The sequence below is a fragment of the Aspergillus eucalypticola genome, assembly GCF_003184535.1.
Source record: "Aspergillus eucalypticola CBS 122712 chromosome Unknown BO83scaffold_23, whole genome shotgun sequence".
In the NCBI taxonomy this organism is placed as follows: Eukaryota; Fungi; Ascomycota; class Eurotiomycetes; order Eurotiales; family Aspergillaceae; genus Aspergillus; species Aspergillus eucalypticola.
In genome coordinates, this window is record NW_020290297.1 from 23,557 (window position 1) to 48,463 (window position 24,907).

A 24,907-nucleotide genomic window follows, 5' to 3' on the forward strand; every position below is an offset into this window, starting at 1 on the left:
TTTGGGGGTCAACTACAATATTGATTGCTTTTCTAAATTTGATGCTATACTTGTATTGTTTTAATGGGTATTGGCACATATATACAATTAGTTGAGTGAGAAACTGATTTGTATACATTCGATGACGTCACTGGTATTTGGACGGATGTAAGGTTAGTGTATGTATCGAAGACATTAGCAATGATTACAGCTGAGTGCGGCTCACTAAATAGATACCTTTTATACAGCAAGTAGATGGTCTTGATTGATATTCGTATTATGCTAGTAGTACCACGAATCTGGTACTTGTGGTCCGAAATTGTTGCGCACTTCCATCCGCAAGAAAGCGTCCTCCAGATTCCAAATCTCAGCCGGACGACCTCCATAATCTTCGGTGCAGACGAGGAACAATTTAAGCCATTCAATACCTGGCATGCCGGTATAATCCTCTATACTTAGGAACGCCCTCATTACCCGCAAAGCTTGCCTCGCAGTGACTGTGATCCTTTTTCCCGGATCGAATAGCAGAGCCAGTCGAAGCGCATCTGTCCCATAGTGAATACCTCTTGCGGTATCAGGCTCTCCCCAAGATGAGGAGGGTAAAGAATCAGGGTGGGTGTCGTACAATTTAGACGTCATGAGGTCTATCTTGTTAACGAACGGTAGATATATTGGACGAAGATCGTACAGACTCTGCATTCCTTTTAATTTTCTCTAATGGCATAATTAGATTATCATCATGTCGTAAACAATGACGCAGGTAGTAAGATTTATGAGATCGTATATATGCACTTACGTCCAACGGGTTTACCTTGAAGTCGATCCTATTAGCACAAGTATTGCACTTAGTATCTTTAAGACATTCTGAAAGCTTGGACAAAGGAGTATTAACTTTGAGACAATGCAAAGTGCCCCCAAGCAATTTCCTGGGAAACTACTTTGTAACGGGATATTAGCGGGTTTATTGTTGACCTTTGACCTTGTACACTCGTATAATGCAACTATGAACACATGGCTATCACCGATCGTATACCCTCGGATATGGATTTAGACAGGTGAGGTTATATAATTGACTGCAGGCTCCAGTCAAGCAGAACTTAGATCAACGGATATATGACACATCTGATAATTATTAGCTCTACTACAATCATAAATTTTCAAATGTCTTGTCCACATTATGCAATAAACCGGGTAGGATGTCTCAAATGACGATGTATGCCCATACAAGAAGCCATACGGCCCGAACACCCCAATTCCCTTCACAATGGAACTATAACTTTCAAACATCTTGGAGTAAAAGAAATATGGTCCACGCTATTCTTAAACTATCCCTCATAGATATCATTCATCTTCATCTGCCGTGAGAAGTAAAGATAACTTCGTCTTCTCGATCATCTCATCCCGCACTCCACATATATAATTCTTCACCTCACACGGACTCTTCTTCGTCTCCCCGTCGAAATAAAATTTCACAAAGCCATGCGCTAAATCTCCCAACACATCCCAACTCGGAACAAGCTCATACTCTCCACTTTCAACGATATGATCCAGCAGCTCACTCAAGTATCCATACCATATAGAAGACGTAGGGTCCTGAGGCCACTCTCTCACCATGAGAAGGACCACAGCGTCGATGAACCGGGCTGGCTTTGGGATCTTGATCGAACGAATAGACTGCCAACGACCATTTCCAGCTTCATCATTGTAGTCTGGTAGCCGAGGATCATCAACTAGCATATAGTCCGGATTATCCAATGGTGGTAGTCGCGTGGGAACCGGCGCCAGGTCAATGAACAGGTCCCCCATCTTATATAAGAGCACGACATGATTGTACGGTCTGTTCACCCGTGGTTGGACATGGTAGTGATATGCCGGTGCAAAAGGCCTCTTGTTGGGCCGGTATCCCTCGCAGTAAGACCTATGGCAACTGTGGAAACCGGCGTCTTGGAGAAGGGAGTCTGCTTCTGCAATGTAAAAGTTGGGGATGACCCAGGTGGAACTCTGAAAGTAGTTAGCTTTGATCTCACTGCAATAGAAAATGGTCATCTTACCTTTTGCTCCTGCACAAGACCATAGACGCACATTAGCCCATGACCGCAGAACACGTTGGGCACTCCACCATTATCTAGCGCCTTCGCAATAATGTTCTCTAGTTTATAGTCGATATGAGTGGGAGCTTTCGCTCCAGGCTCTTCAGACTGAGAACTCCCCATATCGTAGGGCTTTTGTGTCGACATGTAGTATAGATTTGGTTGGATACCGACTTCTGAGACTAAGTGGGGCGTTCTCTTTATATTAGAGTGCTGTAGACGCGACTCATAGTCATAGATGGGATTTCCCTGACTCAATCCTTTTATCCTCCTGGTAGAGTCTTAGCACTCTTTGAGCATGAAGATCAGGTGGCAACAACCCAATGTACTGCGCCTTTGGATAAGCACAATTTGTCGTTTATAAGGGTTTTCCACCTCCATTAACTGACAGAGCAGCGGATATAAAGACTCCCTGACCGCTTTAATTCAGGAAAGTGGAAGATTACACAGCATTTCACCGTCTGAACTTAAAATATAGAATCAACTCTTTGTTCAATTCTTGCTTTAGTTACCATTCTTATGCGTGTCTCAAGGAAAGGTCCGTCGACATCTAGTATGAAATGCCCTTATTGTTCGAGATATGCCGTTGGTCCATCTTTCAATAACATCCAGCCTTATGAAATATTGATTCTCGCTTCAATGACCGGTATATTCCACTAAAAATGGTCGAACATGGCTATGGATAGTTTCTGGTGACAAGAATAAGGATAGAAGTTGAAGGACAAGTCGGTTGCACTCTCCCAATCTAACGGAAAAGCCCGAACATATTTCTCTATATTTCTAGCCATCATGTAGTACTTTCAAATGGAGTCGCTACTGAACTCGTACTAGTTTCTAAGATGACATAGTAAAACTTCTTGTCGAAGAAACCCCAATGAATATCTCATTGCACCCTTGGCATCCGTACTATGCATGCTATGCTCTCGGAAATAACTAGATCTGACAAAGAAATTGTCGGCTAAAACTATCTAGCCTGACATACTCCTCACTTACATTCTGTCTATGACTGCAAAACTGTACTTCAAGGTTGGCTTGTTAGGGCTGCCATCCTGACTAAGCAAGCAAGTCACATGTCTCAGTCTATCTATCACGTGCCTCCATCTTGACTGATTGCGGAACTTCGTACTTTTCACAAACTCGCATCTTAACCCATCCACTCAAACCTCTCGCGTCTTTGAAGGCCCTGTCCTTCCGATTCTCCCGTGGGATTCTATATCTCCCGATGGGTGGATCCCTAGACGCCGCCCAGGACAGTGGACGCTGTCGAGATCCATGACGATGGCACCTCCGAGCGGGTCGGCGGCATACAAGAAGAAAGATGGCACCCTGACCATAGCCCAGGACCGCCAGTCGATCTCTTGGATCCCGGCGGCTGGTGGTGCAGCTGGTGCAATTACTCTTCCTGTTGCTCAGATCACCAGTACGTCGTGGTCTTTAGCTTGATTCACCGGGCGCGATTATACTGACTACGGCATAGATTTGCAACAGACCCCCGCGAGTAACCCGAAAGTGATGCTGAAGATCTTTGTCCTCCCTCCGAACGCCCCCGCCAGCTCCCCCGAACAATATGTCTTTTCCTTCACAGCTGGAGCGAACGCGCGACCGGAAGCTGATGCCATCAGAGATGCGCTCAGTGCCGCTATTCAAGCTGCGAAGACAGCTCAGAGTGCCCCCGTTAAAGAAGGCGTGTCTCCTGCTATGGCCATAGCGAATGCGGTATCATCGGCAGGGAAAGAGAAGAGCCCGTGGGATGATGACAAACGGCTTCAAGGAGATGTGGAGCTGCAGCAGTCGCTGCTGAAGTCGAATTCGACTCTGCAGCGCATGTTCATGGAGTCATTACACACCAAGCCGGATACGCTGTCTGCTTCACAATTCATGACGCAGTTCTGGTCTACTCGACTTCATCTTTTGCGCGCGCATGCGATCGAACGGTCGCAGACACGCGGATCGTACAATGTGCTGTCGACATTGAAGCCGCGGGTGGAGGATAGCGTGACAAAGCTGAATATTAGCAAGGAGCAAATTCAGTTGATTTTCAATCAGCACCCGCTTGTGAAGCGGGTATACGACGAGAATGTACCCAAGCTTAGCGAGCAGCAGTTCTGGTCTCGGTTTTTCCAAAGTCGGTTGTTCAAGAAACTGCGCGGAGAGCGCATCTCCGAAACGGATCCCACGGACATAATCCTGGATAAATACCTCAAGGCGGATGAGTCAGGGAATTTACCGCGCGATGCGCATGTTCCACATTTCCTAGATTTGGCTGGAAATGAAGTGAACAACAGTCAACGGCAAGGCAACCGACCCGATCTCGACATGCGCCCGTCCTCTGTGGAAAAGGTGCCCATTATCCGCACACTGAACAGTCTGAGTGAGAAGATTATGGCGAATGTTGCACCAGCAGATGGCGAGGCGGATGGCAAGACGGGTGAGGATGGGACATACAACGAGCTGCAGCTGCGCGATCTACGCGGGGTTGAGGAACAGCAACGTATCCTCCTCAACGTCAAGGACCAGAGTCGCTTTTTCTCGTCGCATTCAAAATCTGCGGAGGATGAGCAAAACAAGCTATTTGCCCAGCAGGATCCGAATCAGATACTAGGAAAGCTACGTGGGGATCTAGAACAAAATTTGCCAGAGGGCGGAGCCGCGCCGCTAGGGAGATTGGTAGAACCGCAGGAAGATGAAGATGAAGATCAACAAAAGTTCGAAGACGTGATTGGTTCTAGGGTGAATTTGAAGCGCGCCTCAAACCAAATTTTCGAAGCGATCCGTGACCGCCGATCCCAAACGGAGGGATCAGGCAATGCCGGCACATACGGGTTGTCGACTGCATTGTACGACCGGTTGACACTGACGCATGCCACGACGACTGAATTCTTGCATCAATTCTGGCAGGCATTCCTATCCGGGAATCCGGATCGCGCGGGTGAGGTAGCTTCGCTCGTGGAGTCCCTAAACAGAGCCATGGAGCGCATAAAATCGGTGGCGCAAGACGCAGAGGCAGAGCGGCAAGTTGAGGTTGATCGACTGAAGCAGCATGCCCGGGAAGTGTTGGAAAGGACGGGAAGGAAGCTCAAGCTCAATCTCGCTGGTGTGGCTGGGGGTGAACAAGCTGTCAATCGACTACTGGGACCGACCATCCGGGCGTTGGAAACGGCGTTGGCGAAGTACAACCAGGCGTTGGCTGAAGAAATGAAGGAAATGCCATCTGCGTGATATGGCGATAATGTATGATAGAATAGACGTAAATGACTATTAACGATCCATTGTAAAGCCAATTAGGACTTTTAAGTACTTCGATCGGCATGCCGAGCCCTCCGCTCTCCGCCCCTCCGCCTCGGCCCGCCCTTTCACGCGACGTGTCCCTCACTTCCTCCATCTTCCTTCCAGCTTGTCAGACCAGCATCGCGACCACCAGGACGCTCCACTAATAAGACATCGCCTTCATGCTCTAGTTATTGTTTAATATTCAGGAGAAACTACCTCCAGTTCCATATTCTAAATAAACCTAATAAATTCACAATAACATCTCGAAGATGTTAACCTCCGGACTCACCAACGCCTCGATCTCCAAATCCCTTCTCATCTACACCATCGCCTCCTCAGTGGCTCTAGCCATCTTCGACCTTAAACACCTCACTAGTATCCAAGTTGCGCCACACATCTGGCAATATGGACAGTTCTGGCGCATTCTGGTGTGGCAAGTAGCCGGATTCGCGAACTCGACGGAGGCGCTGTTCGCTGCGATGCTTGTGTATCATCTACGAGTTGTCGAGCGCGCTTGGGGAAGAAGAAAGTTTGCCGTACGTCACTCTCTTCTACCTTACTCTTTCTTCTTATAGCATTCCCCGTCTGCAAGCTATACCACCCGATGCAGTACTAACAAGCAATATTGGCTTATAGACCTTCCTCCTCACCACACTCCCCTACACAACCCTCCTCCCACCTCTCCTCCTCATCCTCGTTCTCCGACCTATCACCCTCGGGAAATTGAACTACCTTCCCTCCGGACCTGTCGCGACTATCTTTGCTTTACTAGCGCAATACCACGCCTCAATCCCATCTACCTTCCGCTACCGGATCTCCACGTCATCTGCCTCTGATTCGAACGAGACGAAAGAACAACCGCAACAGAGCAGCAAGTCCCTTACTCTTACACTGTCTGATAAATCTACAACGTATATTGTCGCTGCGCAACTGGCTTTGTCGCAGTTCCCGGCGATGGTCGTCCCCGCTGCGGTGGGATGGCTGGTTGGTGTGGCCTGGCGGACGGAGTTTCTGCCCGGGACTGGCGCGTGGAGGGTTCCGGCGTGGATGGTGGGGGAGAAGGAGCGGAGAGTTGTAAATGGAGCTGGAGGGGCAGATGGTGGGAGATATGAGGATCTGAGGAGGAGGTTGGAGGGAGAGGCTATTGCGGCGTCGGCGAGTTCGTCGGCTACGGGTGCGACGGGGGATGCTGCGGGACAGAGGTTGAGGAGGAGTGGGGGGATATAGATTAGAGGGTCTGTCTCATGTAGTTATTTACGATATAGGGGTCTTTGATAACTTCAATTGTTCAAACATTATGGGTATACTACTCGTATAGGAGCTTTCGGTGTTTGAGCGAAGTTATACTTACCTAGAGTGTATCATATGGAATGTCCTTTTTATCTAGTGATATGCAGATATCCTTTTCGGGCTCGCTTCATTGACTATGACACCAGTCATTATGTATTCCAGCCGGTGTTTCCAGACTCGTCAAAAAGCCAAGCTGATCCCCGGCATAAAACGCGGCGCTTTGACCGCCGAGGCCTGTGATATACTATAATTGGCATCTAGACCGCACGTGAGTCCACTGTTATCGCGTGTCGTGGCGGTAGGGACTGGCAGAATCCGGCCAGCTGAACTCTCCCCAGATCAGTCGCTGATTATCGTCTCCTATTGATTGCCCTTCGGTGCCAGCTCTACGATACACTGACATCCATGCGGATCCACCTGCCTTCCTCGGTTGCATTCATATTATCATATATGAATAGGACATGATCGTTGGATCTACCTTCAATGGTTCCAACTACCAGCTATGCTAGCTCATTCCTTCGGTATGGGTTGTCCCGCCGGTTTAGCCTGCGCCGGCGCTTCCTCCAGGGTCTGTTACTTTGTATGGTGACCTGGACGATACTGGAAACTCTTTATATCCATCATCAAGCTTCTACTGTGGATGTGGCCAAGGATCACCTATCACCCCGACCTGAGCGGCTATTCATCGCGAGTATGCACTGGAACAACGAACCAATCCTGCGAAGCCATTGGAATGATGCGGTGATGAATCTAGCAAAAACTTTTGGACCAGATAATGTTTTTGTGAGCGTCTACGAGAGCGGGAGCTGGGATGATTCCAAGGGGGCTCTCCGCGACCTTGACGCTGGGTTGGACCGACTTGGCGTGCGGCGCAACATCACCCTATCGGCCACGACACATCAGGATGAGCTATCCGCTCGTCCTCGAGAAGGCTGGATCGATACACCTCGCCAAAAGAAGGAACTCAGACGCATTCCTTATCTTGCACGGCTACGCAATCTGACCTTGCAACCACTGGAAGACTTGTCGCAGCAAGGCATCACATTTGACAAAGTGCTGTTCCTGAATGATGTGGTCTTCACTGTATGTCTCGTATATAGATCAGACTTTGCACGTCGCTAACTTCCAGATTACAGGTGGATGATGTTATCCGGTTACTCGATACAAATGACGGTGTCTACGCTGCCGCTTGCTCGCTGGACTTTTCTAAACCGCCGCTTTATTATGACACATTTGCCTTGCGCGATTCGAACGGCGACGAGCATGTAATGCAGAAGTGGCCATACTTCCGGTCTGCAGCCTCACGCAATGCACTGCTTGCCCTGTCTCCTGTGCCTGTCAAGAGTTGCTGGAACGGAATGGGTTGGTGACTCCCCTACACGCTCTTCTCGATGCCCATGTTGATCGATCATATATCGCAGTTGCTATGCCTATAGAGCCTTTTGTTTCCACTCCTCCGCTACGGTTTCGCGCTATCTCCGATTCCCTGGCGCTTTCACATCTCGAGGGTTCTGAATGCTGTTTGATTCATGCGGATAACCCTCTCTCCAAGCAAGACGGGGTTTACTTGAACCCTAAGGTTCGTGTCGGCTATAACCCTGCCGCCTATGAAGCTGTTCACCCTACAGGGGCCTGGTTATCGCTTCAACATGTGGCATTAGCTCTTTGGGAGAACCGACTCCGACGCTGGTTTACAACACCATTTTTCAAAAAGCTGGTTGTCCGCAAGAGGATTGCTGGATGGCATGATGACCATATCGATGAGCAAGAACCTGGTGACTTCTGTTTGATCAATGAGATGCAGGTGCTTGTCTCTAACGGTTGGGCACACGTCTGAGGCCAAATTCGTGGGTGTTCCTACAATTGGGCGCTTCAACTTCCGAAGTCAGTAGAGATTTAATCTAAAAACCAACTTCAACACACGACCGCCTATGTGTCCTGTTTCCAACCTCATGAGGTTGGAAGGTCGATGCCAAGAAGTAGGCGCGAACTGCTGATAGAAAGGCTGGGATTGCCCGGGCAAAAGTCGGAAAAGAGTCAAATACAGCCTACGACGGTGCGGTACACCATGTATTACGCCCCACAGCTTTCTCTCTCCCTCGCTTCTGTACTGCCACCAGTCAGTATCTACTAGCTGTCGAGCTCTAACGCACTACCTCATTAAGCGTCTTTTGTCCCTTGGTTCGCAATGACCCCGCAGACCGTCTCGTGGTCGAGACCAATGATATGCTTTTGGTGGGCCGCGGCGCTAAAGGCACTGACTCCTGTCTAGTATCTTTAGCCTTGTCTGATCGTTGCGGCCCCCTCCCTTTGACCGGGTGCAGGGAGAAAGGCTCTGGTGGCACCTAAACTGCCTCTATGCGCTTGCGCGTAGCTTTATCGTCTACCGGCCTAATTTGACGTGGGCACTTTTTGTTGGCCGGTCTTGTCGGCTAAGGGATCAGGGGCTGGGTAGACTGCTTCAGCTCGCCGTTCCATCCTCCAAGCGCTAGTATTATCCGAGCGGTTCAGCGAGCAGAGGCCAATCAGCAACTAGGTCCCCTGCTAGGCTATGTGCTATCAATTTAGTAGATCACATTACTCCAGTCCTTGAAGCTCAGATATGGGATTGACGCTGTTCCGCGGGCTTGGACGCAATTTATTTATAAGACGTCTACGGCTTAAGCCTTGCGTTCCATCTTCTTGGTTCACATACTATACATGGCCTTATCTGGGCTGAGGCCAACCACCTCCCCCTGAAATTATATTCAAGACAGTTATACCACACGGATTTCCAGAAATGACCTCCGAGAATGGCACTCGGCCTTCTTTTCAAAATGGACTTCGCCTCGTTTTTAACACTTATTCCTCATCCAATCTGTCATGGCAGTCCCAATTGGATGGTGAAGCAGTGAGCTTAGAAAACATGTATGCCGAGCCGTATCGGCCGACCACCGCGTAAGTCTAGACTGGGACTTGACAGACCCTGGCTATTGCTGAATTCCTACAACGCGTCGAGCAGTGACTCCAATTTGCATGATGGCATCTCGCGCTCCAATAGCGACGCCTCCGATAGCGTCCAATCTATACAAGCAAATCAGCGCGCGCAGTATGGTCGGCGCCCAATTTCGGACAAGGCTCGGTGCATGGTACACTCGCTTCGAACTACAATGGTGGCCCGGATGGCCCAAGCAAGGAATCGATTGCGTTGGCAACGACTCCAATCGGAATCCAATAGTCGCGGGCTCGGCGACCATTTTCTGGCATTGCTGAAGAATATCGGCATCACATCTTTCCACAATACCTGCTGCAAGCTGCGCGGTATTAAGGTAACAGAAAAGCCGAAGGTCTTCATGGACAGGAGCAAGACACTTGCATCCATCCGCTGTGTCCTGCATGTAGTTCCTGTCAGTGCTGCATTTGCACTCATCATGCTTAACTCCACTGGTTACTATATTGGGGGCGAATTATCTGGCACTTCTGGACAGGATGCTGAGAAGCTGGCTGCGCTGACATTCGCAGCTAAGCTTCATGAACTTCTCATGCTAGCTTCGCTTGGCTCCATACTGATTACCTATATCCGCAGAGAACTTGCCTTTGGGGACGGCCTTCCGTTTGGTGCCATTTTCACCTCTTTGCAGTTTCAAGACATCAGTTTCCTTTGGTCTCTCAGCATGTGGGGTTCAGTCAATCATGACTGGCAACGAAAAACCACTAAATGGTTCATCCTCTGCCTGATGGTTACATGCACCCTGCTGGGACTAACAGCTGGTCCGTCCACAAGTAATTTGATGAAGCCACGTCTGGATGACTGGCCCGCAGGTGGCACGCCATTCTGGATCAACGCCACCGACAGCGTACTCTTTCCTAGTAAAATGGAGAACTCGTCAGCACTATCGCACTGTGCTTTTGATAACAGTGACCTCGCCTGCCCGGCCGGTAATTGGCAGATCCTCAACCAGGACTATTACTCGTTCTTTCCGAAGCTCGTCAACGCGGGCAGTGTTCCCCAGAATCTTACCATCTCCGGCCAAGCCTCCATTCGCAGCTTTGGAATGAGGTCTCGCAATCTGTTCGGTACTCATGAGATGATGTGGGGGAATGCATACACTATTGCAACTACCCCACTCTCTGTCGTCGCGGATAGCGTTGCAGAATTAGGCAGGCTATGGTCGTACGCTGCCGCCAACATCGACGTCGGCCGATTCAAGTTCAGGAATGATGCGCTCTTCAAGACCAACGCCTTGCAGCCGATGGTACTCACGTTCTGTGGTCAAACGTTCTACGACTACTCCAGCAATATCACTCTGTCCTTTCCTGCATTGGGCACTGCGTCTCTCTCCTCAGGCCCGGGCACGGCCGACTTGAGTCAGGCCTCGATCGACTTATACAATGGATTTTCCAACAAGACAATCGAGAATAAGGTGGAATCACTCCTCCGACAAGGTGCTTCCCCTTCCGTGCTCTGGGTCGATGATCCTCTTCTGCTGCAACCTATCGATGCCACACTTGCTGCTATATTCATACTTCCCACCACAGACAGCACTAATCCACAATACTTCACTTGCAGCGTCGACAGCAGGTTCACCAACGTCACCCTAGTGTCCACGCGAAACCACATCAAGATTGTCACTGGTCAGCCTGCAGAAATGGACAAAAATGGGACGTTTCATTCTGATTGGCCACGAGTTGCACTTACCGCGGACTGGGCACGGTACCTGACGCCAGACATTCCCGGTACAAACAAAACGATCCTATCGCCTATCACCTCGATGGCTGGCATCTTCAATAGTTCAACTCCGTCAGCCTCCTACTACTACGACATCATAGTGGAGAACATCTTAGCTACCCTTATCACCAACGGCATCGGCCGGTCAGCGTACAACCATAGTATTATCATGGACTTGAAAGGTGCTAACAATCCAAATAATCTTTGGGATGGCGGTGACTGGATCTACGACATCATTCCTAAAGGTGGGAACATGGGCACAGGGCGCAATGCATTCAACGTGTCTGCGGCGGTGCGCAACCGATCCACTCAACTGGTAATGGAAGCTTATGTGAACGGCTACGCATACAGCGCAGACGGGATTACGTCCATACTCGAAATGATCGTACTCGCCATCTATATCGCCGTGGCCATTGCCCACGTCTGCTATTCTATCTACAGCGGGCTCTCCTCGAGCAGTTGGGGCTCTGCGCCAGAGATCGCAGCGCTTGCATGGAACTCTGCTCCGACAGAAAAGATGGCTCATACGGGAGCCGGTATCTCGACGATTGATGTATACAAGCACAATATACGAGTGATGCAACGCGAAAACAGATTGGAAATTGTGACTCGGGATCATGATGGGAGATTCGAGAAGGGAGGGCCGCTATCTCAGGAGGAAGCAGATTCGGAGGGTGTGGGTACAAACTTGGATTCGGATCAAAGCCATGGGGAAATGGGACCTATAGAAGAGAACCGGGCTTATTCTTAGTATTAGTCTTCGTTGTTTGTCAGATACCATTAGTTCTACATGTATGTATATATACCAACTATCATGGATCGAAAATAATACATAGACGATGTGAGCTTCACCAATTAACTTCTCGTAGGACCTTCTTCAATCATTCAAAACCTACTCAGTGGCACAGAACAGCAAGACGAAAAGGCTAAAGGACCCCACCCTCTAAAGATGGTAGGTAGATAGGAAAAAAAAAAAAAAAAAAAAAAAAAGCCAAACATTATTATTTACCCATTGCAAATGTACACAACCCCCGAGAGGTGTAAAAAATAATAAGAGAGAAAAAGATCTGTCCCGAGGGAGGTTCGAACTCCCGGCCTTGGGATCGCATGGAAGTTGAAGCTTCCACGTCATACTGTAGTATGAGACCCACGTGATAACCAACTACACCATCGAGACGACTTGTTGAGGAATGCCTCTAGGGTTTGGTAAATGAAGAGTTGTGTTGTTTTCTGGTGCTGTAAGTGCGTTGCGGATAGTGGACAAATACTACACAAGCACCACTTGACAATAAACAACTACAGGGTATTTACATACCGTAATCTTGTTTGTGTCAATTATTCTGGAATAATAATTGATCTCATGAGTGGTAGTACATATACTAATAATCTTGACCAAGTCCTATTGATGCTAAGGCATTGACCCAAGCCCAGGTGTAGGCTGTCAAGATGTAGTAGTAGCCACGAATATATCTAATCAGTGATTGAGGTCATACTTAGTAGTCTATAACTTACCAAGACATCGATACTCTACATGACCGGATACTACCATAACACAAACAACGGTGCCATAGGTGATACTGGTCGGCGCGATATTTTCGACTAGCGAACAACGCTGAGCCGACTCCGTTTACCCAATGGACAAATCAATCGCTAAATCCTGATGACTTGAATTTAAACGAAGTTGTCTGGGGGTGCAACTTCATTGGTAGGGAAGTGCGAGATTTGTTGGGAGTTTGTCTGCTTTAAGCGGTGGTAGTACATGATGTTGAGTGTTGTTGGGTAGTGATTCTATATAGAAGCACTTTTTGACTTTTTTTTCCTTCTGGTCTTCATTCAGCAAGAGATGGCGCTAACTTCTGCAAATCGGTACCGGGGATATATTCCATGACGATGTACCGTTTTTTCTGGGTCTCCGGATCTATAACATCATCGTAGACTCCTGGGACGCGGATTTTGCTGTTAGCAGCAACAAATTTCATGTTTTCTGCTTCTAGTGGTGCGATGGAGAAGCCGACTTTTGACTGCGAAGCGCTCTTTTGACTCGGATCACTTTGACGGATCTGCACGGGTCCCTGAGAATATCAGTTGATGGCTTCGATCTCGGCAATGCGAGGGAGCTCGAGTTTTCTCGTTGGACGTTTTGTCAGCTGAGCTGATGGGGATGTTATCAATCGAGGGTTGAGAATAAGAGGAAGGGCAATGATAAGAGTGGAACTGGCGCCGGGTATTCATGAGCTGGTATAGGCTGGCGGGGTAGAGGATCATGATCCTGTCTCCAGATTTTAACTCAAGCTGGTGCGGCGCATACCAGTATACTATCCATCATGCAGCTCTTTGACTGGCCGAGAAGCCTCCATGCCTTTTACTGGTTTTAATATAGATAGAAGTGTGTTGAGTCGCCACTACTTTATAAACATACTTGACAAAAGCCAGACAATCATTCTATTGTCTACTATGTATGTACATTCATAAGAGCCAAAAGCCATTCCCAACCCATAACTCCAGTACCCTATTTTGTTTTGCTTCCTCCTGCTTCGCCTGTTCAACGCCCACTTCGACTCCGTCGCATACTCTCCTTACACTCATTACAGTACCATTTGACTGATTTCACGTTAGCGATCTGCACCCTCCAAATTCACAGAGAATAAAGAGATAGACTCACCATTCTTCCCAGGCGGCTTCGTCAACCCAACACACGACAAATGGAACCACTCGCGAGGACAGGCGTCATTATCACATGCCACCATCTCGCCGAAACTGATCTCATTGCAGTAGCAGTATCTGGGCTCACCGTCCTCGTCTTCGTCATCTCCTTCGTGGAGAGACTCTTCCTCTTCCGATACGGCCCGCGCTTGCACCACCGGCACGCTGCTGTTCTTCTTGTGGGACCGTTTGGCTGGTGCGGGATCAGTGCTTCGGGTAGGTCGTACGCGCTGAGTGGGTTCAGAAAGGGTGGGTAGCACCGGGGTGGATGTCTTGGATGACCGGCCCTTGGGAGGTGGATTCGAGACTGGCGGTGCGGGGACTTCGCCCGGTTCGATGGACGGCGCGGGCTTTCCATCGGTGTCTTCACGTTTAGTGCTGATAGGAGGTGGAAGCTTAGATGCGTCTGTGGTGGGCTCTTCGGTTTCTCGTTGGGTATCTGGATTAGAAGTAGGAGTGGCTTCGGTTTTGGATGTCGTCTCTTTAATTGTGGTTTTAGGTTCTGCAGCTTTGCCTAGAGTAGTTATTTGGTTAGATTTGTGAACAGACTGCGATAGAACATGGTTGAAACGTACCATTGCTGGTAACGCGATTGGATGCAGAAGATGACGGTCTCTGACGACCATTGTTCGCTTGTCCGGAATTCTGCTGTGCGCGAGACGTCTGTGGCCGCACTGTACCAGGTCCAGGACTGACAGCACTTCGTGGAATAGCCGCAGCAGCGACAACAGGGGATGGAGCCAGAACCGGGGAATCGACTGCGGATGCATTGGTGTTGTTTCTGTCACTCACGTTAGTCCATGTATACCACCAAAGCAAGCAAAACCAACATACCTCTTCCGAGCAGCCGCATTCGTATTGGGTGCCCGCCTCTTCTTCGTAGCTTCAGCGGGATCCTTCGAAGCAGCCTGCCTCGAAGTACTAGCGCTGCTAGCAGTGCGTTCCATCGCAGCACTAGCCTCCACAGGCGCGGGCCGCTCAACCTTGCGGCGTTTGGCCTGGCCCGACCCAGTATTTCCCTGACCATGTCCGGCCTGATCACCAGCACCCGCACCCCCGCGAGATTTACTAGATTGTCCCTTGCGAGCTCCGCCAGCACGTACATCGTCCAGATCCGAATCCGCATGCGTGCGACGCTGTCTGCGCGCAATGACAGCTTCGCGCCTAGCCTCGCTCCGCGAAGCAGCCTCCGCCTCATGGATCGCATGCGCCAATTCCTTAGTGGATGCAGCCTCCCGACGAGGACGCTCATTAGTAGTTGTCTTGGGGGCATTTCTATTCGTGTAAGCCCAGTGCGTGAGACTTCCCAGACGAGCTTCATCGCTGATCTCCCCCGCGATGAACGGGAAGATAGAATCAAGACGTGTGAGCTGTCGGTCCAATTCGTCGTTCGCATTCGAAATAACGTGGTTTTTCTCATCCGCAGTCATCATCAGATCCGTAAGCGTATGGCGCACACGATGGAACAGGATGCGGCGGTCTTTGCTTTCCTGAGACTCGGGGATCTAGTCACGATAACTCGTCAGCACATGCTCAGATCCACCCCAGAATTCATCGTAAATAGCCTATCCCCGCAGACCACTATATGACCCACACCAAGGATAAGAAATCTCCCCCGAACAGGGCGCCCAGCAAAACTACCTACCGGAGTAGAGGGGTACGGCACAGGCTGCGACTCCGAAGCGGACCTCAGCAATTGGAGCAAATTGTCCTCTAAAGCCCAAGCCTTCGCATCGACCTCCTTGAGCAGCGAATTATGACGACGGAATTCCCTGGGGAGGGCGGTAATGGCGTCCGTGAAATGGGTGAGAGCAGGATAGAAGCCATGGGCCACAGGGGTCGCAGACTGGGTATCAGCCATGGAGCCATGACCATAAGCGAAGGACGAGCGGCCCACAGTCTTCGATGTGCGAGATGGGTTCGTTCTCGTCTGGCGCGTTGACTGACGAGCGCTCTGACCCTGAGAGTTGACGGCCACGGCAGACATGATGGGTAAAGAAGGAAAAAGGCAACACAAGTCGGACAGCAAGTCCGACTCAATCAGGGAACAAGAAGCACTCAGAGATACTGGGAGATCGATGGCTCAGCAGATGGAAGAACATGGACAGACAGACAAAACAGGGAAAAATCGGGGGTGGGAAACGAGAGTTGGAGCGATGGGGAGGCTTGCAGTGCGGAGAAAGACCCGGCAGAGCCCATCATTCATCAGGTGATTGGTGCCTGCAGAACCAGGCACTGAATTTCGGCTGACAAAGACATGTTGATAAGCTTTCGGTGACGTCACATATCAATTAAACGAATCTCAACTTTCAAACTCGAACTATCAACTGGTGTATATCGGGAGATCCACAACCCACAACAAAAATGAATTGAGAAAAACAAGGATGGGGCAAGCCGGGCTTGAACCGGCCACCTCCAGATCTTCAGTCTGACGCGCTCCCAGATGCGCCATTGCCCCATGATTGTTGATTTTGCCACTCTTTCTGGCTATAAGAACTACATGTCAATGAGCTTAGGTGAGAAAGAAGCATACAAGCCTTTGTATACAGTCTAGCTTACGGTGCAATTGCCAACCAAAGAAACTGAAATTATATCAACGTTCTTAATTTACACGCGTGCACGAAGCACATGCTAGGTATCGGCAGGCTAGATCACGAAACAATGTGGCAAAGAAACGAGACCCAAAGCCCGGAAACACTTAAGCATGAACTGTAGTATAATCATCGTACACTATGCTGCTGAACAAAGGAAAATCATACAAAGAAGACCAGAACGAGCCAACGCTGACTCCCCAACCCAAACACACTCTTACAACGACATCATTTACTCGCCCTTGAGGCGCTCCTGGTGAACAGTGAAAGCATCGTTGAGGAACTCCTGCTCCTCCTTGAGATGGACAGACTTGAGACCAGTGGCGACGGAAGCGCTGGGAGCGCGACCGGCGTACAGAACGTGACGGCGGTTGTGGTGCTCGGTCTCGTTCAGCAGAGTCTCGATACGGGGCTGGGTGTAACTCCAGGCACCGGCGTTCAGAGGCTCCTCCTGGGCCCAGACGATGTTGCGGGCGTTGGGGTAGCTGTCCAGGTTCTCCTTCAGCTGAGCCCAAGGGAAGGGGTGCAGCTGCTCAACACGGGTGATGGCAGTGTTGCGGATGCCGTGGGCTTCACGGTGCTTGGTAAGAGCAGCGTAGACCTGGCCAGAGCACAGGATGACACGCTCAATCTTCTCAGGCTCGTCAATCTCCTTGCCGTGGGCGGGGTCGGGGATGATCCACTGGAAGTGAGAGTCACCAGTGAAGCCCTCAATGTCAGAGCGAGCAAGAGGGTGACGGAGCAGAGACTTGGAGAAGAAGATCACGAGGGCTGGAACGATAGTTAACACTAGACTTGTACAGGAGATTTTGTAGGTTACATACGCTTGCGGAACTGGCGGTGGATCTGGCGACGCAGAACGTGGAACAGGTTGGCAGGGCTGGTCATGCAGACGATCTGCATGTTGCAGTCCTGGTGCTGGCGGTCGAGCTTGTCACCCTCGGGGAAGACACGGGGCTCCTCATTGCAAAGCTGCAACCAACGCTCCATTCTACCGGAGGAGTGCTCAGGACCCTGACCATCGTAACCGTGGGGCAGGGAAACAACCAGACCAGAGCGCTGCAGCCACTTGGACTCTCCAGCAGCGATGAACTGATCAATGATACACTGAGCGTTGTTGGCAAAGTCACCGAATTGAGCCTCCCACATGACGAGGGCGTTGGGGGAGGTCAGGGAGTAACCGTATTCGAAACCAAGACTGGAATAGAGTTAGTTTTAATCCACCATGAGAAGAGGCAGAAGCTGAAACTTACGCTCCGAATTCACTGAGGGAGGAGTTGGAGATAACGAAGCTTCCCTGGTTCTCAGAGATGTTCTGGAGAGGAGTGTAGGTGCCCTCAGTCTCCTGGTCGTGCAGGACAGCGTGACGCTGGGAGAAAGTACCACGCTCGACATCCTGACCGGAGACACGGACGTGGTAACCCTCGGACACAAGAGAGCCGAAAGCAAGAGCCTCAGCAGTAGCCCAGTCAATGCCCTGACCCTCATCGACAGCCTTCTTGCGGTTAGCCAAGATACGCTTGAGGTTCTTGTGAAGGGTGAAGCCCTCGGGGCTACCACCACCGCTGATCTTCTCAGCAACGTTCTTCAGCAGAGGGCCCTCAACACCAGTGGGGAGGTGAGGCAGAACCTCAGTGGCAAGCTCCTTGGGGGTCTTGAAACCGTTCCAGGCGGAGGTGAGCCACTCCTTGCTGGTGGGCTGGTAGTCCTTGCTGCGGTCGAAGCTGTCGTTCAGCATGCCCCAGACCCACTTCTTGTGCTCATCGATGTCCTCCTTGGTGAAGGTACCCTCCTCGATCAGCTTGTTGACGTACTTGTCAAGCTGGCTCTTCTGCTGAGCAATGCGCTTGTACATCAGAGGCTGGGTGAAAGAGGGCTGGTCGGTCTCGTTGTGACCCTGCTTACGGTAGCAGACAATGTCGATGACAACGTCACGCTTGAACTCGGCACGCCAGTCGGCAGCAACCTGGCAGACGTAGTTGACCGCCTCAACGTCATCAGCATTCACGTGGAAGACAGGAGCGTCAATGGACTTGGCAATGTCCGAGCAGTAAGGGGTGGAGCGGGCGAAGCGGGGGTCAGTGGTGAAACCGATCTGGTTGTTCACAACGATGTGGATGGTACCACCGGTGGAGTAGGCGGGGAGAGAGTGGAAACCCATGGTCTCGTAGACGATACCCTGGGCGGCAAAAGCGGCATCACCGTGCAACAGCACACCCATGGCGGAGTCGAAGTTCTGCTCATCCTTGTTGTAGTGCTGGATGGAGCGAGTCTTTCCGAGAACGACCGGGTCCTCAGCCTCCAAGTGAGAGGGGTTGGCAACCAGAGAAAGCTGGACACGCTTGCCCGAGGGGGTAGGGCGCTCGAAGTTCATACCCAAGTGGTACTTGACATCACCGGATCCCTCATCGGAGGGCTCAGCGGAACCAGCGAACTCACTGAAGATGGACTCGTTGGGCTTACGGACGACGTTGGAAAGGACGTTCAGACGACCACGGTGAGGCATACCGATGACGATGTCCTTGATACCGTAGTCGACACTGCGGTCGATGAGGGCCTTCATACCGGGCACAAGGGTCTCACAACCCTCCAGACCGAAACGCTTGTCGTTGGGGAACTTGGTCGCAAGGAAGGACTCGAAGCTGTGGGACCAGATCAGGCGGTCGAGGATGCGGCGCTTATCATCGACAGAGTACTTGTAGGGCTCGGGAACCTCGAAGCGGTCGCGAATCCAGTCGCAGGGCTTACGGTCGGGGATGTGGATGTACTCCACACCGTAGGAGCCGCAGTAGATCTTCTCGCAAGTGGAAATGATCTCGCGCAGGGTCATCTTCTTGCGTCCCTCGGTGGCGAAGCGGGGCAAGATACCGGGTCCAAGGTTGAACTCCTGGTCCAGATCGCGCTCAGTGAATCCGTAGTGGTCCAGCTCGAGCTCCTTGGGCTTGTTGTAACCGAAGGCCTCGGCCTCACCGCGGATACCAAGGGGATCGATCTTGGCCTTGTGGTGACCACGAGCCTGGTAGGCGCGGACCAGAAGCTGAACCTTCAGGTGATTCGTGACATCGGTACCGGCCGCGAATGACAGGCCTGCGCCGGGCATCTCCTGAGGGACACCACCGGTAGGGGTAGGGACGAGAGTCGGAGGAGGCTGGAAAGCCTGGGAGACGGGCATGTTGCCCTCCTCCATGTTCTTGAAATACGTTTGCCATGAGATGTGCACGCTGGAAGGATCTCTCTTCCATGCGACGTACATCTCATCGATGTAGTTGGCGGTGTTTCCGGAGAGGAAAGAGTCATTGGCATCCTACAGAATCGCCAAAAAAGCGAATGTCAGTCGAAACTGGCTTTCAGACCGGAGATGAAACCAAGCCAAGAAGCGTGGACGACACTTGTGCAGGGGAATTGCTTACCACACCCTCAGCGGGCGCAGCATAGTGCCTCTTGGACAACCGGTCGACGAGAGCGAGAGGACGTCTGGTGGTCAAGCCAAGTTTTGAGCGGTTGGCAGCAGATCTGGCAGTAGCAGCAAGAGAGAGGGATCTCTTGCAAGAAGAGCAGGCCGGACTGCGCAGGCCGCTGGTGGCCTTTACGGCAGTGGAACGAAACATCGCGATAGATTTTCTATGGGGGTAATGCGAGCTGAAATTTAATATGCTATAAGCTCGACGACGATTAGGCGAACGAGATATATGACACGGCGAATTATCTCGAGAACTATGGCAGGTAAAGATCGCGAGTTAGTTTGACGGGGATCGGTTGCTTAAGCTGCGGGATTTTTCTCGAGGCGGATGAAAGGAACACGCACGGTTTGTAGGGAAACGAGAAAAACACAGGTGTCGACTAGGATTGCCGTAGCACCTGTAACAAAACGGGACTCATCAGAGAGCAAAAGCACTCTCTATTGATCAAAGTAGCGGGGGGGAGAGGAGAGGGTGGAATATAGAGGACAACCTCGTTAGTATGAGGAGAAGAATGGAGAGGAGATGGGAGAGCAAGATGGGCCTTGAGAGGAACGGGAACAAGTTGAGGTTTGCCGAGATCTACGGCTATGACGGCCAGCGAGCGCAGGCTGTGGCTGAGACTAACACAGCGAACATTACTCTAGTTACACTGTAGAGCGTCGCCACACATTAGTCATTCCGTGCCCTGCAACCGAGAAAAACGCAGGGCGGGCCGAACTTCCCGGTTGCGGGTACAACACTGCAAGTTTACTTTCAATTACTCCCAATTACTGCACCGCCACAGCCCGGTTATGAGCATTTCCCGCTCCGGGACTTTGCGGGTGGGCACGTGGACCAATCATCCTCGGGTTGATTCTCAGGGATGTAATTATTGAGTTATTTCTGTAAGAAGTCTGGAGTATGAAGGGGCTGTCATTCCCCTGAATGCTCCCGGGGCCTGGGCACCCACCGTTCTGCTTATGCTCCGGATGTCGTACAAATGGAAGCGGACCACGACTCCCCGCAGCATTTCACAAATGGCCAACCAGCATCAAATAGATTACTACTTCCCAAGCTGTACTAGTAGTAGTACTATATGCAGACATACAACATCATCGTCTAGCCTTCCCATTCCTCCCATCCGCCTTGGGGTCATCAGATATCATAAAAGACCACAGGTCGCTTTGATCTGCACGATCAAGCATTATATATCAGGCATTACAATCATAATATATGTCAGTTCCCTCGAACTCCTGTGGGTAAGTAAAACAATAAAAAAAACCAATATACGTTATATATATACTCTCATCCTTTTACCGATTGGCCCAACCGGCCTGTTGCCGGGATCTGCAGCCGGGCTGGTCACACGCGTGCGCCCGTCTGACGGACCTCCTGCCAACCCTGGGGCGTATGACCGATAAAGGACCAGTCGATTCGAATGATGCAGCTCTAAGGCTCTTTCTCGCCTCCTGCTGACTGTCCCACAAGCTGCTCCGTATTGTTCAGCGACCACCTAAACCTGTCAGACTCCCGGATGGGAGACTCAGTCGCACTCCCGCAGAACGCATCGGGAGGTGCTGTATATATCGTGGGGCTGGCATCGGAGATGAAGCTCGCCCGGTTCGACGTCGAGTGTAGAGGTGGGGGACTGCCACTGCTGCTCCGTAGACTGCCGTTGCTTCCGCCCCAAGCACCCCGTCGGAGCTTCATCAAAGCGCTCAGAGACATCTCGTCGTCCATAGCGCCAAGGTCAACCAGCTGAGCCAAGCCTGGGCTGGCGATAGGGTTGGAATGGGCGGCACCGTGAGCTGTCAACGAGATGACCGAGTTCCGCGTGCTCCATTCACTGCGTTCCGTGATAGGGGTCAAACTTGGCTCTCGAAATTTGCCCCGACTACTGAAGCTACGACTGACGCCCTCGACACCTCGTGGACCAAAGTAGCCCCCGTTGGTGAGCTCACCGTTGCAGCCCCCATGTGCTTGTGCGTAGAACCCAAATTCTTGACCATAAAATCCCTCATCGTCGTTTTCCAGCGCTTCTGCGTTTGCCGCTGCAATGATGGGGTCGTCAAACAGTGCGTCATCGTTGTCATCGTAGTTGAAGTCTTCGAAAACTTCCTCAAATGCAGCCATATCCACGGTCTGGCTCAAGCGACTATCATCGGAAATGAGGCCTGAAGGCGTATCCATGGTCTGGGCGGTGCTCTCTTGGCCCAACGACCGCTCACTGACGCTGGTCTCGCGCCCGAACCTGTCACTTGCAGCCGCTTCACTGGCGGCTTTGGCCAATGCATTGTGGAAAGCTTCGAGGTTGTGCTCGGAAAGCACCCCACCATGAGCCTTTGCAGACCCCAGATTAGCCAAGCTCTCACGCGTTTGCCCGTAGACTCTAATGGACCCCTTTCGATAGTCACTTGCCATGCTAGGAACATGCCTAAGTCCGCCATCGTAGTCTGGCTCTGGCGTAAACTCATCGTGTTCCGCAGTACCATCCAGTGGATTAGCGCTCCCGGCCCCGTTGTCGGGCGGCGGCGCAGGTGCAGGAACAGGTTGCTGCACCACTGGCTTCCGCTCATACAGGTGACTCGTCTCATCGTCGAAAATGGACTCGTCAAATCTCTCGCCCATGTCTTCTGTGGACAGATCACCAAACTCGCCGTCGTCAAAATAGAGATCGTCATCATCTTCTATTGGCTGTGGAGCTGGAGGGCGTGAACTCATGGCAACCTGAGCTGCATTATTGGAAGCATTTGTTGCCTCTGATAATGCCTGTGTATTGGTCGTGACATCATCAGAGACAACGGAATCGGATATGGGCAAAGGAGCAGAGATGTCTGCCAACGGCCCCTGGGCCGGTTCTTGTACATTCTGGGGAAATGTGCTTCCAGTTGGAAGCGGACTAGCAATGATGGGTGAGAGTTCAGGTGCAAGCCAGGGCTTGTTGAGGGCATTACCCGGGCCGGAAAAGCCAGAGAAATCATCGTCCTCGTCAGCGTCGACATTAACACCGGGTATCTTCTCTTCCAGATCGTCCATATCATCGAGCAGATCTTCATCGAAATCGTCCTCACCGTCGCTGAAACTTGTGCCTTCCATGCGTGCCTTGGCCCGTCTTGCAGCCTCCTTCTCCTTATGCTTCTCTTCTAAAAGTTTCTCCTGTGTGGATGATTCGACGCCGTTCATATCGAAGCTGAACCGGGAGGCATTACTCTTGAGATGTTTAGGTAAACCAGATGGCTGATTTGGTATGACCTCGATCGTGTCGGTATCTTCTTGTGCTGTTGCTCCGACATTACTAGGTGGACTCTGTTGGCTGTCTTGCTTCAGTGTCGTCTGGTCACTTGGCACCTCTGGCGACACATCCTGCTCCGGTATCATTGACGGCAACTTTCGTGCAAATACAGGAAGTGTGTGTGGATCATTTTCAACATTGGATTGCGCTGTCAGTAAAGATGACTGCAGATACGCCTTGCTCTCGACTTGCAGCACCTTCTGATCATCCTCAAAGTGTTCTTTGAAAACAGGAGAGTACTGTGTGTGTCTCTTCCGTTGCTCGCCTGCCTGGGCACTCTGGTCAGGGCCGTGCGCCGAGTTCCCATTTCCATTGTAGGTTACATCTGCCGGGCTCGACTGGTTGTTCACGTCATGCATAAGAACAGGTGCCGTTGACAGGTTCCGACGCGGACGAGGCGCAGAGAAGTCGTGTACAATGTTGCCGCGAATTCTAGGATCATAGTCGTCCGGTATGGCCGGGACTATATTGCGAGCCCCCACTCTAGTGTCTTCGGTCCGCAGACTGGCTAGGTTGGAAGAACGCCTTCTGGCCAACAAAGACATAGGGTTGAGCAGGTGAAGCCGAGTCCTTCCCGATTTGTGATGGGACTGTTCCAACGGACCGTCCCGGTCTGCGGAACGGCGATTGCCCGCACCTTCATACTTGTGTTCCTTGTCCTTGTCCTTGTGTGATGAAGCCATCCGGTCGCCCGGGGAGATGTCAGGGGAGGTTCTAAATCGGAAATGACCGGAAGATGACAACACCGGAGTCGATGAGCGTTTGTTATGGTGATCAGAAGTCAGGTTATGGGAGTTCAGGAGGTTTTTGCCCAAGGACAGTCGAAACGGGGAGCTTGGTTTGGGAGAGTCGCCGTCGCCCTGATCTGAACGCGGCGGGGCAATGGACGATTGGGAGTAGTTCGACTGCGACGTGGTGATGGTAACATCTTGCTCGTCGGAGCTTGAGATAGGTCGGGCGTGGTTGTCTGAGGAAGAGGAGGGAATCGCGAGGTTTGCTGAAGAGGAGCCTGGCGCATTGGCCGGGGCGACGGCTACGGCGATGGTTTTTTTCGTTGCATCATAGTAGTCCTCATGGGGGTTGTTCGGGACCTGCGGACTCGAGCTCTCCACAGAAGATGTCCCAAGCGCAGTGGGATTTGGCCGTGTGTTAGACAACCCCGGTAGTTGAGGAGGGTTGCTGGTGACCGGTGCTTTGGAGGTGGGCTGTAAAGAGGGCGAGACGGGGGAAGCGCTCGATCGGCGATGCTCGCGACGCCAGTAGGCGAAAACCGTGGAGGGTGGCATGGTGTTAAGAGGATCAGCCCGAAGCACCCAGGGCGCGTCCAAGTAGGCGTTTAGGATGCGAAAACCTCGCCCATTGTTTCTGATGGTCGCAATGCGTATGGGATGGCGCTTCTCGAAGTTCACACAGGCCGTGACAGCTCTGCGGAGTAGAAGAGGAAGATCAAGGTTGCGGCGTGGGGCAATGTCTCATCCGGGCGACTGAGGGCGGGCCAATCCCAGGGGAACGCGCGCAAAACCGAGACGGAGTGTTTAATGAGT

General features: G+C 51.3%; 9 protein-coding genes and 2 non-coding genes across 11 annotated transcripts; 4 read left to right on the plus strand and 7 right to left on the minus strand.

The window, feature by feature from the left end:
• Window positions 1-261: 261 nt before the first annotated feature.
• On the minus strand, window positions 262-678 carry BO83DRAFT_391348 (uncharacterized protein; the record flags this gene model as incomplete). The annotated part of the gene is made up of 1 exon (XM_025532897.1): window positions 262-678. One exon carries the CDS (start codon window positions 676-678, stop codon window positions 262-264), a length of 417 nt encoding a protein of 138 aa, XP_025385179.1.
• Window positions 679-1,320: 642 nt separating this feature from the next.
• BO83DRAFT_319333 (uncharacterized protein) lies at window positions 1,321-2,216 on the minus strand (the record flags this gene model as incomplete). Its single annotated transcript, XM_025527772.1, has 2 exons — window positions 1,321-1,980; window positions 2,031-2,216. The coding sequence occupies 2 exons, from the start codon at window positions 2,214-2,216 to the stop codon at window positions 1,321-1,323; spliced, it is 846 nt and encodes a 281-aa protein (XP_025385180.1).
• Window positions 2,217-3,212: 996 nt separating this feature from the next.
• On the plus strand, window positions 3,213-5,332 carry BO83DRAFT_380704 (TFIIH subunit TFB1 family protein). Its single transcript, XM_025531818.1, has 2 exons — window positions 3,213-3,489; window positions 3,547-5,332. The coding sequence occupies exons 1-2, from the start codon at window positions 3,348-3,350 to the stop codon at window positions 5,286-5,288; spliced, it is 1,884 nt and encodes a 627-aa protein (XP_025385181.1). The 5' UTR covers window positions 3,213-3,347; the 3' UTR covers window positions 5,289-5,332.
• A 133-nt stretch (window positions 5,333-5,465) lies between these two features.
• On the plus strand, window positions 5,466-6,653 carry dscB. Its single transcript, XM_025536191.1, has 2 exons — window positions 5,466-5,875; window positions 5,976-6,653. Exons 1-2 carry the CDS (start codon window positions 5,609-5,611, stop codon window positions 6,564-6,566), a joined length of 858 nt encoding a protein of 285 aa, XP_025385182.1. The 5' UTR covers window positions 5,466-5,608; the 3' UTR covers window positions 6,567-6,653.
• A 459-nt stretch (window positions 6,654-7,112) lies between these two features.
• BO83DRAFT_401196 (glycosyltransferase family 69 protein) lies at window positions 7,113-8,466 on the plus strand (the record flags this gene model as incomplete). Its single annotated transcript, XM_025533445.1, has 3 exons — window positions 7,113-7,712; window positions 7,766-7,991; window positions 8,051-8,466. The coding sequence occupies 3 exons, from the start codon at window positions 7,113-7,115 to the stop codon at window positions 8,464-8,466; spliced, it is 1,242 nt and encodes a 413-aa protein (XP_025385183.1).
• A 1,039-nt stretch (window positions 8,467-9,505) lies between these two features.
• On the plus strand, window positions 9,506-12,132 carry BO83DRAFT_380708 (uncharacterized protein). Its single transcript, XM_025531819.1, has 2 exons — window positions 9,506-9,566; window positions 9,631-12,132. Exons 1-2 carry the CDS (start codon window positions 9,535-9,537, stop codon window positions 12,086-12,088), a joined length of 2,490 nt encoding a protein of 829 aa, XP_025385184.1. The 5' UTR covers window positions 9,506-9,534; the 3' UTR covers window positions 12,089-12,132.
• Window positions 12,133-12,405: 273 nt separating this feature from the next.
• On the minus strand, window positions 12,406-12,514 carry BO83DRAFT_t209. The gene has a single exon. It is a non-coding gene; the product is annotated as a tRNA-Met (tRNA).
• A 1,265-nt stretch (window positions 12,515-13,779) lies between these two features.
• Window positions 13,780-16,199, minus strand: BO83DRAFT_380709 (putative PHD finger domain protein (Ing1)). The gene is made up of 5 exons (XM_025531820.1): window positions 15,686-16,199; window positions 14,875-15,545; window positions 14,616-14,821; window positions 14,000-14,554; window positions 13,780-13,938 (listed from the first exon to the last, which is right to left on the minus strand). The coding sequence occupies exons 1-5, from the start codon at window positions 16,025-16,027 to the stop codon at window positions 13,880-13,882; spliced, it is 1,833 nt and encodes a 610-aa protein (XP_025385185.1). The 5' UTR covers window positions 16,028-16,199; the 3' UTR covers window positions 13,780-13,879.
• A 226-nt stretch (window positions 16,200-16,425) lies between these two features.
• BO83DRAFT_t208 lies at window positions 16,426-16,498 on the minus strand. Its single transcript has one exon. It is a non-coding gene; the product is annotated as a tRNA-Phe (tRNA).
• A 108-nt stretch (window positions 16,499-16,606) lies between these two features.
• On the minus strand, window positions 16,607-20,638 carry kgd1 (alpha-ketoglutarate dehydrogenase KGD1). The gene is made up of 5 exons (XM_025531821.1): window positions 20,437-20,638; window positions 20,042-20,345; window positions 17,885-19,935; window positions 17,456-17,829; window positions 16,607-17,402 (listed from the first exon to the last, which is right to left on the minus strand). The coding sequence occupies exons 2-5, from the start codon at window positions 20,237-20,239 to the stop codon at window positions 16,864-16,866; spliced, it is 3,162 nt and encodes a 1,053-aa protein (XP_025385186.1). The 5' UTR covers window positions 20,240-20,345; window positions 20,437-20,638; the 3' UTR covers window positions 16,607-16,863.
• Window positions 20,639-21,520: 882 nt separating this feature from the next.
• Window positions 21,521-24,649, minus strand: BO83DRAFT_319189 (uncharacterized protein; the record flags this gene model as incomplete). The annotated part of the gene is made up of 1 exon (XM_025527769.1): window positions 21,521-24,649. The coding sequence occupies one exon, from the start codon at window positions 24,647-24,649 to the stop codon at window positions 21,521-21,523; it is 3,129 nt and encodes a 1,042-aa protein (XP_025385187.1).
• Between the last annotated feature and the right edge of the window lie 258 nt (window positions 24,650-24,907).

Excerpts from the sequence above, each read along its gene's own strand:
- BO83DRAFT_380704 (XM_025531818.1), top strand. The coding sequence starts at position 3,348 with ATGGCACCTCCGAGCGGGTCGGCGGCATACAAGAAGAAAGATGGCACC. Across the intron at positions 3,490-3,546 it reads TCCTGTTGCTCAGATCACCA|ATTTGCAACAGACCCCCGCG; the intron begins GTACGTCGTGGT and ends ACTACGGCATAG.
- dscB (XM_025536191.1), top strand. The coding sequence starts at position 5,609 with ATGTTAACCTCCGGACTCACCAACGCCTCGATCTCCAAATCCCTTCTC. Across the intron at positions 5,876-5,975 it reads GGGGAAGAAGAAAGTTTGCC|ACCTTCCTCCTCACCACACT; the intron begins GTACGTCACTCT and ends ATTGGCTTATAG.
- BO83DRAFT_380708 (XM_025531819.1), top strand. The coding sequence starts at position 9,535 with ATGTATGCCGAGCCGTATCGGCCGACCACCGC. Across the intron at positions 9,567-9,630 it reads CCGTATCGGCCGACCACCGC|TGACTCCAATTTGCATGATG; the intron begins GTAAGTCTAGAC and ends CGCGTCGAGCAG.
- BO83DRAFT_380709 (XM_025531820.1), bottom strand. The coding sequence starts at position 16,027 with ATGTCTGCCGTGGCCGTCAACTCTCAGGGTCAGAGCGCTCGTCAGTCA. Across the intron at positions 14,822-14,874 it reads AATGCGGCTGCTCGGAAGAG|AAACAACACCAATGCATCCG; the intron begins GTATGTTGGTTT and ends CGTGAGTGACAG. Across the intron at positions 14,555-14,615 it reads CAATCGCGTTACCAGCAATG|GCAAAGCTGCAGAACCTAAA; the intron begins GTACGTTTCAAC and ends TAACTACTCTAG.
- kgd1 (XM_025531821.1), bottom strand. The coding sequence starts at position 20,239 with ATGTTTCGTTCCACTGCCGTAAAGGCCACCAGCGGCCTGCGCAGTCCG. Across the intron at positions 19,936-20,041 it reads CTGCGCCCGCTGAGGGTGTG|GATGCCAATGACTCTTTCCT; the intron begins GTAAGCAATTCC and ends GCGATTCTGTAG. Across the intron at positions 17,403-17,455 it reads CCACCGCCAGTTCCGCAAGC|CCCTCGTGATCTTCTTCTCC; the intron begins GTATGTAACCTA and ends CTATCGTTCCAG.